The 13,636-nt window shown below is 36.7% G+C and overlaps 1 protein-coding gene across 4 annotated transcripts in view; it reads right to left on the reverse strand.

The window, feature by feature from the left end:
- The window catches only part of LOC127413537 (arginyl-tRNA--protein transferase 1-like), a 132,991-nt gene that overhangs the window by 93,511 nt on the left and 25,844 nt on the right, over nucleotides 1-13,636 (reverse strand). For all 4 annotated transcript variants that reach the window (XM_051650769.1, XM_051650770.1, XM_051650766.1 and 1 more), the window contains exon 6: nucleotides 11,416-11,615. In XM_051650769.1, coding sequence (XP_051506729.1) covers nucleotides 11,416-11,615 — 200 coding nt within the window. The remainder of the gene's footprint in view (nucleotides 1-11,415; nucleotides 11,616-13,636) is intronic.

Here is a 13,636-nt window from a genome sequence, read left to right on the forward strand (position 1 = left end):
GAGGTCTTGGCTGATTTCTTTTCATTTTCACATGATGTCAAGCAAAGAGGCACTGAGTTTGAAGGTAGGCCTTAAAATACATTCACAGGTACACCTCCAATTCAGTACACCTCCTATCAGAAGCTAATTGTCTAAAGGCTTGACATAATTTTCTGGAAATTCCAAGCTGCTTAAAGGCACGGTTAACTTCTGACCCACTGGACTTATGATATAGTCAATTAAAAGTGAAACAATCTGTCTGTAAACAATTGTTGGAAAAATTACTCGTGTCATGCACAAAGTAGATGGACTTGCCAAAGCTACAGTTCGCTAATATTAAATCTGTGGAGTGGTTAAAAAAATTAGGTTTTATGACTTCAACCTAAGTGTATGTAAATTCTGAATTCAACTGTATATATTTAACACTTTACAATAAGGTTCCATTTGTTAACATTAGTTTACATGAACTAACAATGAACAATAGTTTTACAGCATTTATCAATCTTTGTTAATGTTAATTATAACACACATTTTTTTTTAAACCAAATGCTGTCTTTGATAACATTAGTTAATGCACTATGAACTAACATGAACTAACAATGAACAATTTTATTTTTATTAACTAACTTTTACAAAGATGAATGAATGCTGTAAAAAATATATTGTTCATTGTTTGTTCATGATACCTAATGCACAATGTTAATGAATGGAACCTTAGTGTAAAGTGTTACCATTTTTTAAAGTCATGAGTAATTACTTACAATTCTTTTTAAATTGTATAATATATTACAACCCCAATTCCGAAAAAGTTGGGACAGTATGAAAAATGCTAATAAAAACAAAAAGGAGGGATTTGTAAATTATATGCACCCTTTGCTATATTGAAAGCACCACAACTACACATTATATGTTTTTCCTAGTGAATTTCATTATTATTTGAAACTGTACAGTCATTTCAAATCAGATGATTGCAACACGCTCCAAAAAATTTGAGACAATCACAATCTGACGAGTTGAAATAACAAGGCGATGTGAAACAGGAGATGTTAAACAGGTGAGGCAACTGTGTCATAGTATACAAGGAGCCTCCAAAAACCACCTAGACCTTCAAGAGCAAGGATCATTCGAGACTTGTCAATTTGTCAACAGATGCTTCAGAAAACAATCCAGCACTTTGAGAACAATGTTCCCCAAAGACAAATCGGAAGATTTTGGGCATTTCACCCTCTACAGGGCACAATATAGTTAAAAGTTTCAAGGAATCTTGTCAAATCTCGGTGTGTAAAGGGCGAGACGAAAACCACTTCTGAAAGTGCGTGATCTCTCGCATCCCTCAGATGTCACTGTCTGAAAAAAAAAAAAAAAACTTAATTTATCTGTAATAGATATCATGAACATGAGCTTGGTATTACTTTAGTAAACCATTGTTAGTCAACACCACTCGCCGCTGCATACATAGATGCAAGTTAAGACTTTACTATGCAAAGCAGAAGCCCTACATCAACACTGTCCAGAAGCGCTGCCGACTTCTCTGGGCTCGGTCTCATCTTAGATGGAAAGTAGAACAGTGGAACCGTGTTTTTTGGTCCGAAGAGTCTACATTTCAAAAAGTTTTTGAAAAACATAGCCTTTGTGTTATCCGTGCCAAAAGCCAGGGTCTGTATGGGCCAGGGGTGTGTCAGTGCCCATGGCATGCGTAACTCGCACATCTGTGAGAACACAATGGATGCAGACAAATATGTACACATTTTGAAGCAACATATACTGCCATCAAGTACCGTCTTTTTCCAGGTACATCCCTGCATTTTCCAGCAGGACAACTTCAAACCACATACTGCCCAGATTACAAGTGCATGGCTGTGAAAGCAGAAAGTGCAGGTGCTAGATTGGCCTGCCTGCAGTCCTGACCTGTCTCCAACTGAGAATGTGTGGTGCATTTTTAAGCACATTAGATGGCAACGAAGACCCCATACAATTGTGCAGCTAAAGACCTACATAATGGATGAATGGGGGAAAATTCCACTTTCTAAACTTAACAAACATGTGTCTTCAGTGCCCAAATGCTTAAGTGTTATTAGAAGAAATGTTGATGTTTCACAGTAGTAAACACTCGACTGTCCCAACATTTTTGGAGAGTGTTGCAATCATCTGATTTGAAATTACTGTACATTAAAAATAATAAAACAAATTCACAGGGTAAAACATCATATAATGTGTGGATGTAGAGCTTTCAATATAGCAAAGGATAATTTACAAATCACTCATTTTTGCTTATATTAGCATTTTTCATACTGTCCCAACTTTTTCAGAATTGGGGTTGTATAATATAATATAATAAAATATAATTAATATAGTTATGATATAGTGTTAATTTTTTTTATTTCTTTTGAATATAGGATGAAAATGACCAGAACATCTTCACAGATGTCAGATTCACCCTTAAATATAGGCTAAATTGTTGCATATTTTCTCAAAAGATTTTAGAAAATCATTGCTGTTTCCCTAAAAATAAAAAAATAAATAAATAAAAAATAAAAAATTACGTTTTAAAGTTTAATTGATAAGGAGTCACTTCCTGGTCTACAATATAACACAACATGTGGAAAAGTCAAACACACATGATTTCCTCTCCTAATGATTAAACCCAGACCGGCAGTCAAACTGTCTCTACAAAGTATCTCCCTTACTGTATATTGTTACAAAGGAAACTTCCTGAATTTTTGAGCTACAGTGGAACTGACTTTGATTATATTACATCAGCAACTACAGTCAAACAAAGGAAATGATGAAAAGCAATAACCACAATGACCATAACTTGGTTATATCATCAATTTTAAAGGACAATCATAGATTGTGGATTTCAATGGCAATAGCATGTAGCTCTTCTACATGTATGGACTAACACTTGGGCGGTTTGCAGTAACAACATGCAGGCACGTTCAAACTTTACATGCCATGCAAATGGTTTGACATTAATTGTGACAAACACAATCGGTTCTTGCCTGTCTCGTAACCCAATGCGACATGCCAATATGCATATGCACAAATAAAATTTGGAATGCGGAGGGCAAGATTTTCAGTGAATAATGACTTACAAAAACAGAATTTCATATTTCGTAAGCTATTGTATGGCTTCAGACAGGGGTGAGCGATATACCGTTAGACATGATAAACTGGTAGAAATCTGGCAACCGGAATACATTTTGGATTTTCATCTGTATTGCTGTAACGCAAAACCACCACTGCATGCAAGAAATGTGCACTTCATTCTATTCACGTAGGCTACACATTCTGTCTGAGAAATGGAGGAGGAAGGCGGAGTGGCTTTATGTGAGACTGAGAGAACTGAAGAAACAAGGTTTTTCAGGTACTGACCATACTGGCCGCCGAAGCAAATTCAGTTACATTAATCTTATGTTCTGAATATGCTTCTCATCAGACACACGCAGCTGTGTTTCACATGATTTTCGCACGGGCTATCTCTAAAGCACGCAAGTACGCACGAGTCAAGCAGCCAGCAGGCTTCCAGATTGGGCTCCACGGACACTTGCGCTCCTCAACCCGTTTTCTCTCTATCACGGCACAAACTTCAAAACTTGCATGACCCATTTGAATTCTATTTAGTTTTGAGTTTTTTACCTTGGAGGGCAAGTTTTATTTATTATTTATTTTACTCTGACTATATTGGTCAAAATCCAAAAAAAGAGAAAATTATATAAGAGGAAGAAGTTTTCTTTTATAAAGTACAATATGGTTATTTAATATTTAAATAAATTGTTATTGATTTCTTTTTTTATTAATTTACTCTATCGTGATATATATCGTTATGGTGATATAAAATAAGTGATATCGTGATATAAGATTTTGGTCATATCGCCTACCACTAGCTTCAGACAACTCAGAATACAGCGCATGAGTCATATGAACTACTTTTATGGTGCTTTTATGTCCATTTCGACAGCTGACAGCAAAGGTAACAATATGCTATCATTGTATGGAAAAACGCAGCTTCTTTAAGATGTTATTTTGTGATCCATTCAAAGGAAAAGTCCCCCTAAAAATAAACATTCTCACATCATTTACTCACTCTCTTGGCAACCCAGATGAGTATAACTTTCTTACAGAACAGAAATTAAGTTTTTTAAAAGAATATCTCAGCTCTTTAGGTCCATAATTTTACCAGACCCGACCAGTAGGTGGTGATATACACAAACAATGTGAATCGCCAAAAAAACTAAACAAAAGAAGACCAATGTGGAAGTGAAATTGGAGACTGATAGAAAAAAAAATTATTTATGCTGCCTTCATGTGCTATCGGAATTATCGTAAATATGAGTTTCCCACTCGGAAGCTGCACGTGAACGACCCCTCAAGTCATAATTACGACTGGGAAACTCGGAGATAATTTTGATACCCGAATTTCTGAGATGGGAGGAGTCTTAAACTTTCAACATGGCAGAGGAGAGTACGGTTTCTGTAGTGAAGGACAGGTTTTGTTCATGTTTCTAAATGCAGCAAATTTTTAGCGCTTGCCGTTTTGATCATATTCATTTATGTATATCAGCAACCATTCTATGCATGTTGTAGATTTTTGCATCAAGAAAATAGCTTTTATTTGACCAAAATTCTATTATCATCAGCAAGCTAACTGAATGATATGTATTATGGTGTCAAAATAAAATTTCCTCAAGAAATATGTATGAATGAACCTGGCGTCGTCCATGTTTCCTGTTCTTTCTGACAACAAAGCACTTGAACACGACGTCCTCGTAATTTCCACTACAGAAGTGGGAAGTAGGATAATTCTGATAGCACATGAAGGCAGCATTAATATTGATATGATTCTCACCCACACCTATCATATCACTTCAGAAGATATTAATTAAACCATATGGATAACTTTTTATGCTGCCTTTGTTCTTTTTGGAGGCTCAAGGTTCAGATTACCATTCACTTGCATTGTATGGACCTACAGAGCTGAAATATTCTTCTAAAAATCTTCACATTGTGTTCAGCAGAAGAAAGAAAGTCATACACATCTGGGACGGCATGAGGGTGTGATTAAATGATGAGAAACATTTTTGGGTGAACTATTTCTTTAAGAAATAAAGTCATACAGGTTTGGAACAACATGAGGGTGAGTAATTAAATTGAGCTTCATTTTCAAAATGTTGCTTTGATTACAATACATGATTGGCAAGTGATTTTGTGAATAGTCAGGAGCCAAACCGAGACTGAGCGTCTTCCAACTTGTATATTGGTGTGAAAGCCTGACATCAGTTTAGAGTGCATTGTGTGGGATTTTATGTAAGGTTTGATTAGTAAAACAGAGCTGGACATCTACCAGAATCATCTGCGTTTGCACAAGGGCACGCTGGACTCAGAAGTGAGGCAGCCAATCAAAATCCAGTCCTCCAAACAAAAATATTTAATTGACTGGCGAAGCTGTTCCTAATTAAAGGACCTCTCAAGGAGACATTTTCATTGGATGAGGTGCTTATGGTTCACAGGTTCACAGTAAGGCGGGGTGATTTAACTTCACGTTTTATTTTATTTGGCCCTCACTGTAGTGCTCATATTAATGCTTGGCCGAGGTAATTGAAGATATTTGCGACTTTTGTTTCAGATAAACACAAGGAGTCTTTTAATCTGTTGGGTTATTCTCTTGAGATGTGGAGAAGTTGATTAAGTGTGTGAGGAGGAACCAAGACAAAGAGAGCACAACACTGTCATAACAGCTCAGAGATTTCAAATTACGAGGGGGTGAAAGAGAGCAGAAGCAATCACTTTCCAAACTGGGATTTGAAAAGAAGTACAAATTGGGGCCAAGTAATAGTGTGCCACCACTGCCCTCTGCAGGCATGTTCAGAGGCGTCTGATGAACAAATTCTACCGTAATTTGCTTGAGAACACCCAGATAATTGTTATTACTTGTAGTTTAAAAGAGTTAATGGAAACTTTAAGTATTGTTCTGGATATTTTTTCCTCTTGTAATTACAATGAATGGAGACTGGAGTTTTAAGCTTCAAAAAAGGATGCAAAAGCACTACAAAAGTATCATAAATGTGGTCCATTTGACTAGTTCTGAAGAAGTCTGCATTCTTTGTTATTGCATGGAAAAAATGACCAGTTCATTCTTCAAAATTTCATCTGTGTTTCAATGAAGAAAGAAAGTCATTCGGGTTTAGAATGACATGAGAGTGAGTATGATGACAGACCTTTCATTTTTGGGTAAGTTATTCCTTTGGTAGGTGGTGGATTTAATAAAAACACTCAATTATGTTTGATTGCCTATATGTAAACATCTCATTAGGCTGGGTGTCTCTACAGTCCTTATCCAAGAGTTTAATGACACCAAAACTGAGATTTATAGAAATTAGCTCAGACACCCACACTCACAAGCGATAAAGTGAGGTCTGGAAAGGAAGTATGTGATACTGCGCACTAGTATAAATGCATCCATATAAAAAGACTTAAAGGACGACGCTTACCCAACACACATAGAAAAAGTGCCTCTATATAAGCACTATATATTTTGAATGGAGTATTTATCATGCAAGTTATTTGGTATACATATATAAATACACACTCTTATTACAAGGGTCTCTGGAATACTGGATTCTGATTGGTCAATGGTGCCATCTAGCGGTCAGATATTTCTGAGAAACAACCACACATACGGGGATTAAAACATATCAGATCGCTCATCCATGTGTTGCGAGTCATCTTTCCTGCTTCACGGATCACTGTGCAATCTCTACAAGTAAGCTAATAAAATAATTTCAACTCAAAATCAAAGTTTCATGTCCATTTATGTATTTATTTGCCAAGTAGTCTTGTAATAAGCTGGATAATGAGCAGTCAGGCAGTCATTATTTACCAAATAAACACCAACAGAACTCAGATGCAAACCAAAGGTGGAATTTGGCAATTCAGCATTTTCTTTCATCTCATATAATTACATTTATGTAAAAATATTTAATAAATATTATTATTTTAATATTTTATCTCCTTTTATTTATTTATTTGGTTTGTAGCCATGTAATAAGTGGGATAATGTACACTGGGCATAAAAATAAACTACACTGGTACACTGGGTGCAAAATAAGACGCTTCTATCGGGGTTTATTCTGCGATAACAACCGGCTGACTGTACATTATTTCTTACAAAATACTCAGGAGGGAGGGGGGATGCCCGTCGTAGAGTCCTCGACACTGCCGTCCACCCAGGGGAGTGCCGCTGCCATCCGCCGGGGGACGCAGTAGCCCAACCACCCAGATGCAGGGAACGGCTGCCGTCCGCGAGGCGAGGAGGGACGGGACTCCCCGACCGCCTGGAGCGGTGGAGTCGATACCAGGGGCGGAGGAGTGTCCCAGAAAAGCGCCCGGGGAGGAGCGGCTGTCGTCAGCCTGAGAGGGTGGAGGAGCGATCGGGGAACACACGACAGCGAATCAGAGAACCAGTGAGTGAGCTTTTTCTCTCTCCTCTCTCTCTCGCGCTGTCGCTCCGTGTTGGCCTTTCCCTCACCTTTTTTTTGTTTTGTTTTCCCCTCCTGTCTCTTCCCAGGTCAAGGAAGGCGGGGATAACCTGAGGCAATGCAGGGACGAGTGTAGCGCGGAGGAGGGCGGAATGACGGACGCCAGGACCCCAGTCAACCTGATGAGGCGAGCGAGGGATAAAGGCGACCGGAGACGGCAGCTCGAGAGAGAGAGAGAGAGAGAGAGAGAGAATTACGTGCAGCTGCCCAGTATGTGTTTGTGTGCCTTTATTTAATTAAATATTATTTCTATTGTTAAGCCAGTTCTCGCCTCCTCCTTTCCCTTGTACCCCCTATACAATGTTTTTGTTTTTTTTCCTAGGAAAGTTGCAATAAATACATTTACTCAAACTTAGTTCACACTAATGTCCACAATAGCAGCCCCTGCAGAAACGCAGACCGTGCAACGCGTACTTGCACGATATCATCAAGCTTGCCTGGCTAGATGCATCAGCGTTAACGTACTTGCACAGAGTATCAAGCCTAAATTAAGAAATTTCATTTTCAGATGAACTCTCTCTTTAACACTTGTGCGTTTGTACACGAGAGCTTGTTTTTTTTTGTCCTAGACATGAAATCTGCAAATGTAGAGGAATTCCTCATGTATTGTCTCTAAAGCGAAGCACTAACCTTGTTTAGATGAGGCTGACATTGACTGCTATCCTCTTAAAGTAATTGAATGACATACTGCAGTCAATCAAATCAATCCAGTCAACAGGTTAATTGAGGGATGAATCGGCCCAGATCCGTCTCTGGGGACGAAGACGTTTGGGCTATAAGACCCTCTTTCATACAGATTTGCTTAGAAAGCAAAAAACACTGTCTGTTTACCCATGCTGACCTCACCCAAGCAATCGCAGCCAAAGCAGGAGAGGATTGTTCAAAACCATGTCAAGAGAATGGCCTGGAATATCTCCCAGGGATAAACAAGAACAGAAACGCTGAATAAGATAGATGTACACTTGAGATCAGTATAGATATTTAACTCTCTTACAATGTTACACAAAGGGCCACATCCTCTCTTGTAATTGTTTGTTTAAAGAAATAGATAGTCTAAAAAATTAATTCTGTCATTACTTAATCAGCCTCATGTTGTTCCAAACCTGTATGTTGTTTTCTTTTTCTTCTGTGGAACACAAATGAAATGCTCTTTTATTAACTGCAGTTTATCGTAGCCACATCTATCAAGCTACAAAAAGGACTACAAACACCATTAAAAGTTGTCAACATGACTTGTGCACTATGTTCCAAGTCTCCTGAAGACATACGATCGTTTTGTGTGAGGAACAGTTTGAAATTTAAGTGGCTACACACTAATGACCATTGCTTGTGCCAAAGCTTTGAAATCTTATTTGCTCCTCCGTAAGATCATAAATATGTCCCGTTCCTTACATTTTGGTATGTTTCTCACACAATGCTATCATATAGGGTTGCTCCGATACCAAAATGTTGGCTTTGGTACGATACCAGCCCTGGTACCTCGGTATCGATACTAACTCAATACTTAGGCAACAAATTAAAAAAACTCAGATTTTTTATGAAATCACACAGAATTTACTTGTCTAAAAGAAATGCATAAAGTCTTATTTTGAAGACTTATTTTATGCTTATTAAAAAAAGACAAATTATGCCTTTTCTGTTTTTTTGGTAAAAAAAAAAAAAAAAAAAAAAAGATGCACAACAGAGCTTTACAGTATTAATGAAAACATTAAATGAAAACGATCTGATTACCTGAGGGGAAAGGCTGCCATGGCTGAATCACAACATGCTGAAATTTAGTACACTTGCTTTATAATATAAGATAATAATACTAATAATATAACCATTTAATATTATATTATTTTTACTATGAGTATTATTGTGACTGCTTTGAATATTACACTTTTCATACAGTAGTAATATTTTTCTGTCATAATATCTTCAATTTCATGAATCCGGTTGAATAGAGCTCTCATTTCAGCAGGACTTTTATTTTGAAAGATCTAAGAAGTTCTTCCTGTTTGTGAAGTGTTCGTTATATCAAACTTCCCACGATTCGCAAGCTGAAATCTCTGCGCTGCAATGGAGAAAGAGTTCATTTGAAAGTTCACAGCCATTTATACACTCAACATACTAATCTGTGGCTCTGCAGATGGATACTATTGGACACACTGCATGAAAATCAAGCATTACTAGTGTCCGTTACGTTTGTGTGTGTGTTCGTGCCTGTGTGTGCGTGAAGATGACGGGGCAGAGAGGCGCTTCTTATTCATACTGTGGCGCGCAGCGCATGTGACTGTATATTATTTCATTAAATGACATCCTTATGCTGTTTAATGACCACACTTGGCCATATAGAGGCTTTTTTATTATCATTTTCAAATGTTCTTTGATTTAATCTCAAAACTCTCACATTATATTACATTTTGCTAATGGCAGCATACTTTAATATGGTGCCGAAATTAACAACAAGATGATATCGTGCCATTTAAAATGTTTTGGTATCGCGATATTTCGTTAGTACTGGTATACCGTGCAACCCTACTATCATATGACTTCAGAAGGAATGGAATATAGCACATGAGTCACATGGACACTAGGGTTGCGTGGTATACCAGTACTAACGAAATACTGCAATACCAAAAAAAATAAAATGGTCTTGTTACTAATTTCGGTACCATTTTATAGTATGTTGCCATTAGCAAAATGTTATGAGATGTGAAAGTTTTGAGATGAAATCATTGACAAATTGAAAATAAAATAAATCTCAATATGGCCAAGTGTGATCATTAAACAGCAGAAGAGTGTCATTTATATAAATGACATACAGTCCCATTCACTGCGTGCTACAGAATGAACGAAAATGTGCTGCTCTGCTCTATCTACTTCACACACACACACACACACACACACACACACACACACACACACACAATCACACTACTTATACTTGATTTTCATGCAGTGTGTTTAGTTTATAAAAGGTAGTCTCCTTCTCTGGTGCAGCTTGGAGATTTTAGCTCCAGCATTAATGGGAAGCTTGATATAACTAACCCATCAAAAAAAAGGAAGAACTCAAATGTCTGTCAAAATAAAAGTCCCACCAAAATGAAAGCTCTATTTATGCCTGAAAATTGAAGATGGAAAAATATAACTAGTGTATAAACATTTTCTTTTCAAAAAGTAGCAATAATACTCATAATAACAGTAGTATAATATTAAACGGTTGTGTAATGATTATTATCATGATTATCATCTGTGTGCAATATCACAAAAGTGTACTGAATATCAACACGTTGTGATTCAGCCATAGCAGCCTTATGCCTCAGGTAATCAGATTTTTTCATTAATGTTTTCATCAATACTGTAAAGCTTCGTTTTTTTTTTTTGTTAAAAATTAATAATTGTATTTTCATTTGATTAAAGCGGCATGTATTAATCATAAAATTTAATTAAAACATTTAACATGGAATCCAGAAAAATTTTAACAGAAAAATTAATCTTTTAATCAGTCATTTTCTGTGTACTTTCATCAAAAATCTGAGTTTTTTTTATATGTTGACTAAGTATCGATTCCGAGGTACCAGGGGTGGTATCGTACCGAAGCCAAAATTTTGGTATCGGAGCAACCCTAATGGACACATTTATGGTGTACTTTTTATTTTTTATTTTTTTCCTTTTTGGAATTTGACAGATGTGGTCACCGTCAGCTGCCATGTATGGAAAAGACATGCTTGAAGATTCTTCAAAAATTTTAATTTAGTGTTCCATTTTAAAAAAGTCATCTGGGTTTGTTGCAACATGAGGTAATAAATAATGACAGAAGTTTCATTTTTGAGGAAACTTTAAGTCCTTTAATTCATTTGATTTAAAAAGGTATCTCTTGCATTCAAGACAACTATGAAAGTTAATTTCTTACCTCTAAACGGTGGAGAGGGTCATTCGGTAAGAACTCAGAAATGAATTCCTCCAATAATTTGGGCTGATTAGATGCAGATTTTGAGGGGGCGGGAATCGAGGAGGTTGCTTGTTGCTTCTGTTGCTCTTTTTGAAGTCGTCGCTCTTTCCTAATGTCCTTAGCTTTTCGACACAGAGGTCTGCTGGGGTCGGCTCCCTTACCTGCGATTAAGAAGCGAAAATTGATTAGGAATTCACCAATCAACTGCACAAAGATTGTCTCCAGAAAGCGAACGATTAAATATACAGTAGTGTAGCAGCATGTCGCAATTGCTTGATGCAGTCTACACTACTTAAACTGTAAATCTGTATGTCACCTCTGAAACTTCGGCAACGGCAAAATTGGTCAGTTTGTGATATTTATAGTGTTTACTTTCTTAATACGCATTCCTGGTCTTTTGTGCATGATTCATTAATGCACATTATTACAAAAGGAAAAATCTTCACAATCTTTCATCAAAATGTAATAACATGCTCCATCTCTGAAACAACTTTCCTTTTCAGCTGATGTCACCAAGCCCTCCAAACATGTCATTTAAATACCACTTTTCATGATCCAACTAATTTCAGACAGATCAAATTAATTCTATATACGGCACTATTGACTGCGTCGCATCAAAATTACTGAAGGAATGGGTGTCCGTCAACCAAAGTTCTTTCTGATACTTACAACTGGTTAGGACAGCTTTGTTAATCATAATGTGTTCATTTGAAATTCAGAAATTATAAAAACTCAATCACTGGCAAAGCGGTCAGGATATTATTAGTGATAACACTGATTCTAAGAATGAAATGGAAAGAAAAGCCACTCTTTTAACTTGTTAAAGGAATTTTCCACATTAAATTCATGTTAACATGATTTAAGCAAGATAAAATCACTTACTAACCTTATCTGTGTAAAGTTATATCCAATATTACGACTTTGTTGTCATGGCGACATTACACAGGTAAACCCTGTAATGCTGGTAAATCCCTGATTTTACCACACTAAAACCATGTTAACACATAATGTTTACGTCTTGTGCATATGCTTTTGAAATTGTATTTAAACGTTTATGGACTGGCCCCATTCACTTCTACTGTAAGCGCCTTAATGTAATCACAATTTTTGCCTTAGTTTTTTTTAAACGAGGGATACATCAGAATAATTTTTTGGTTCATCAACATGATGCCACAAATGATGTCGATAGAACTAAACTTGTAATGAACCCAGAACATTCCTTTAAGGGTTAGCCCTCATGTGGCACATGGATGTTTTAAGAATGTACAGTATGTCCAAAAGCAAATGCACACCCTACATCTAAACTATGTTATACAAATAGTTCAGAATAGCAGATTCTATCTGTCACTCACAAATTTGAGAACCTCTGAGCAACAATAAGAGGGGAGGAAAAGCAGCAGCAAAAGTCTAAAATATTACACAAAAGCCTAAAATCCTGAGTGCCAAGATCTCCAATTTAAACAAGAGGGTCTTCACATGCAAAACATAAATAAAAAATAAAAATAAAAAAAAGCATCACAGAAAATGTTGCTCAGAATCACTGGTGTGTTCCAGCAGAGGACTACAGGAGAGGTATAATCAATAACAGCTCTTGAGTATGTCCTACATTTGGAGCCGTTTTACTGGGAGTGAGAGCATGTGTCTGCAAGTTGCAGGAATGTGGATGTACAATGGGGTCGAAAAGTCTGAGACCCTACTGAAAATTGAAGATTTTCTATCATTTAAATTCAGAAATAAACTTTAGGATTTAAAAAAAGAAAAAAAAGAAAAATGAAATTTTACATTGATGTAAGCAAATTTGTGACATTGACCATTTTTTACCTCTTTTCTTGCTTTCATCCAAGATGCAAATTTAATTTATGCAAAAAAAACATAATATTGCAAAAACAATGTTCAAAAGAACAAAATCGTCACAATCGTCATATCACACTCTCATGGCAGGGAGAAACAGTGCATCAGAATCAGAATCAGAATGAACTTTATTGCCAAGTATGCTTACACATACAAGGAATTTGTCTGGGTGACAGGAGCTTCCAGTACACAACAAAACAAAAACAGCAACAAGACTTATATATATATATATATTGAGAGAGAGAGAGAGAGAGAGAGAGAGAGAGAGAGAGATAAGCTGTGTATTGCACATTAATTATTGCTCAAAGGGGCAGTTTTAGCTGTTCATGAG

The sequence above is a fragment of the Myxocyprinus asiaticus genome, chromosome 23 (genome assembly GCF_019703515.2).
Source record: "Myxocyprinus asiaticus isolate MX2 ecotype Aquarium Trade chromosome 23, UBuf_Myxa_2, whole genome shotgun sequence".
Lineage (NCBI taxonomy): Eukaryota > Metazoa > Chordata > Actinopteri > Cypriniformes > Catostomidae > Myxocyprinus > Myxocyprinus asiaticus.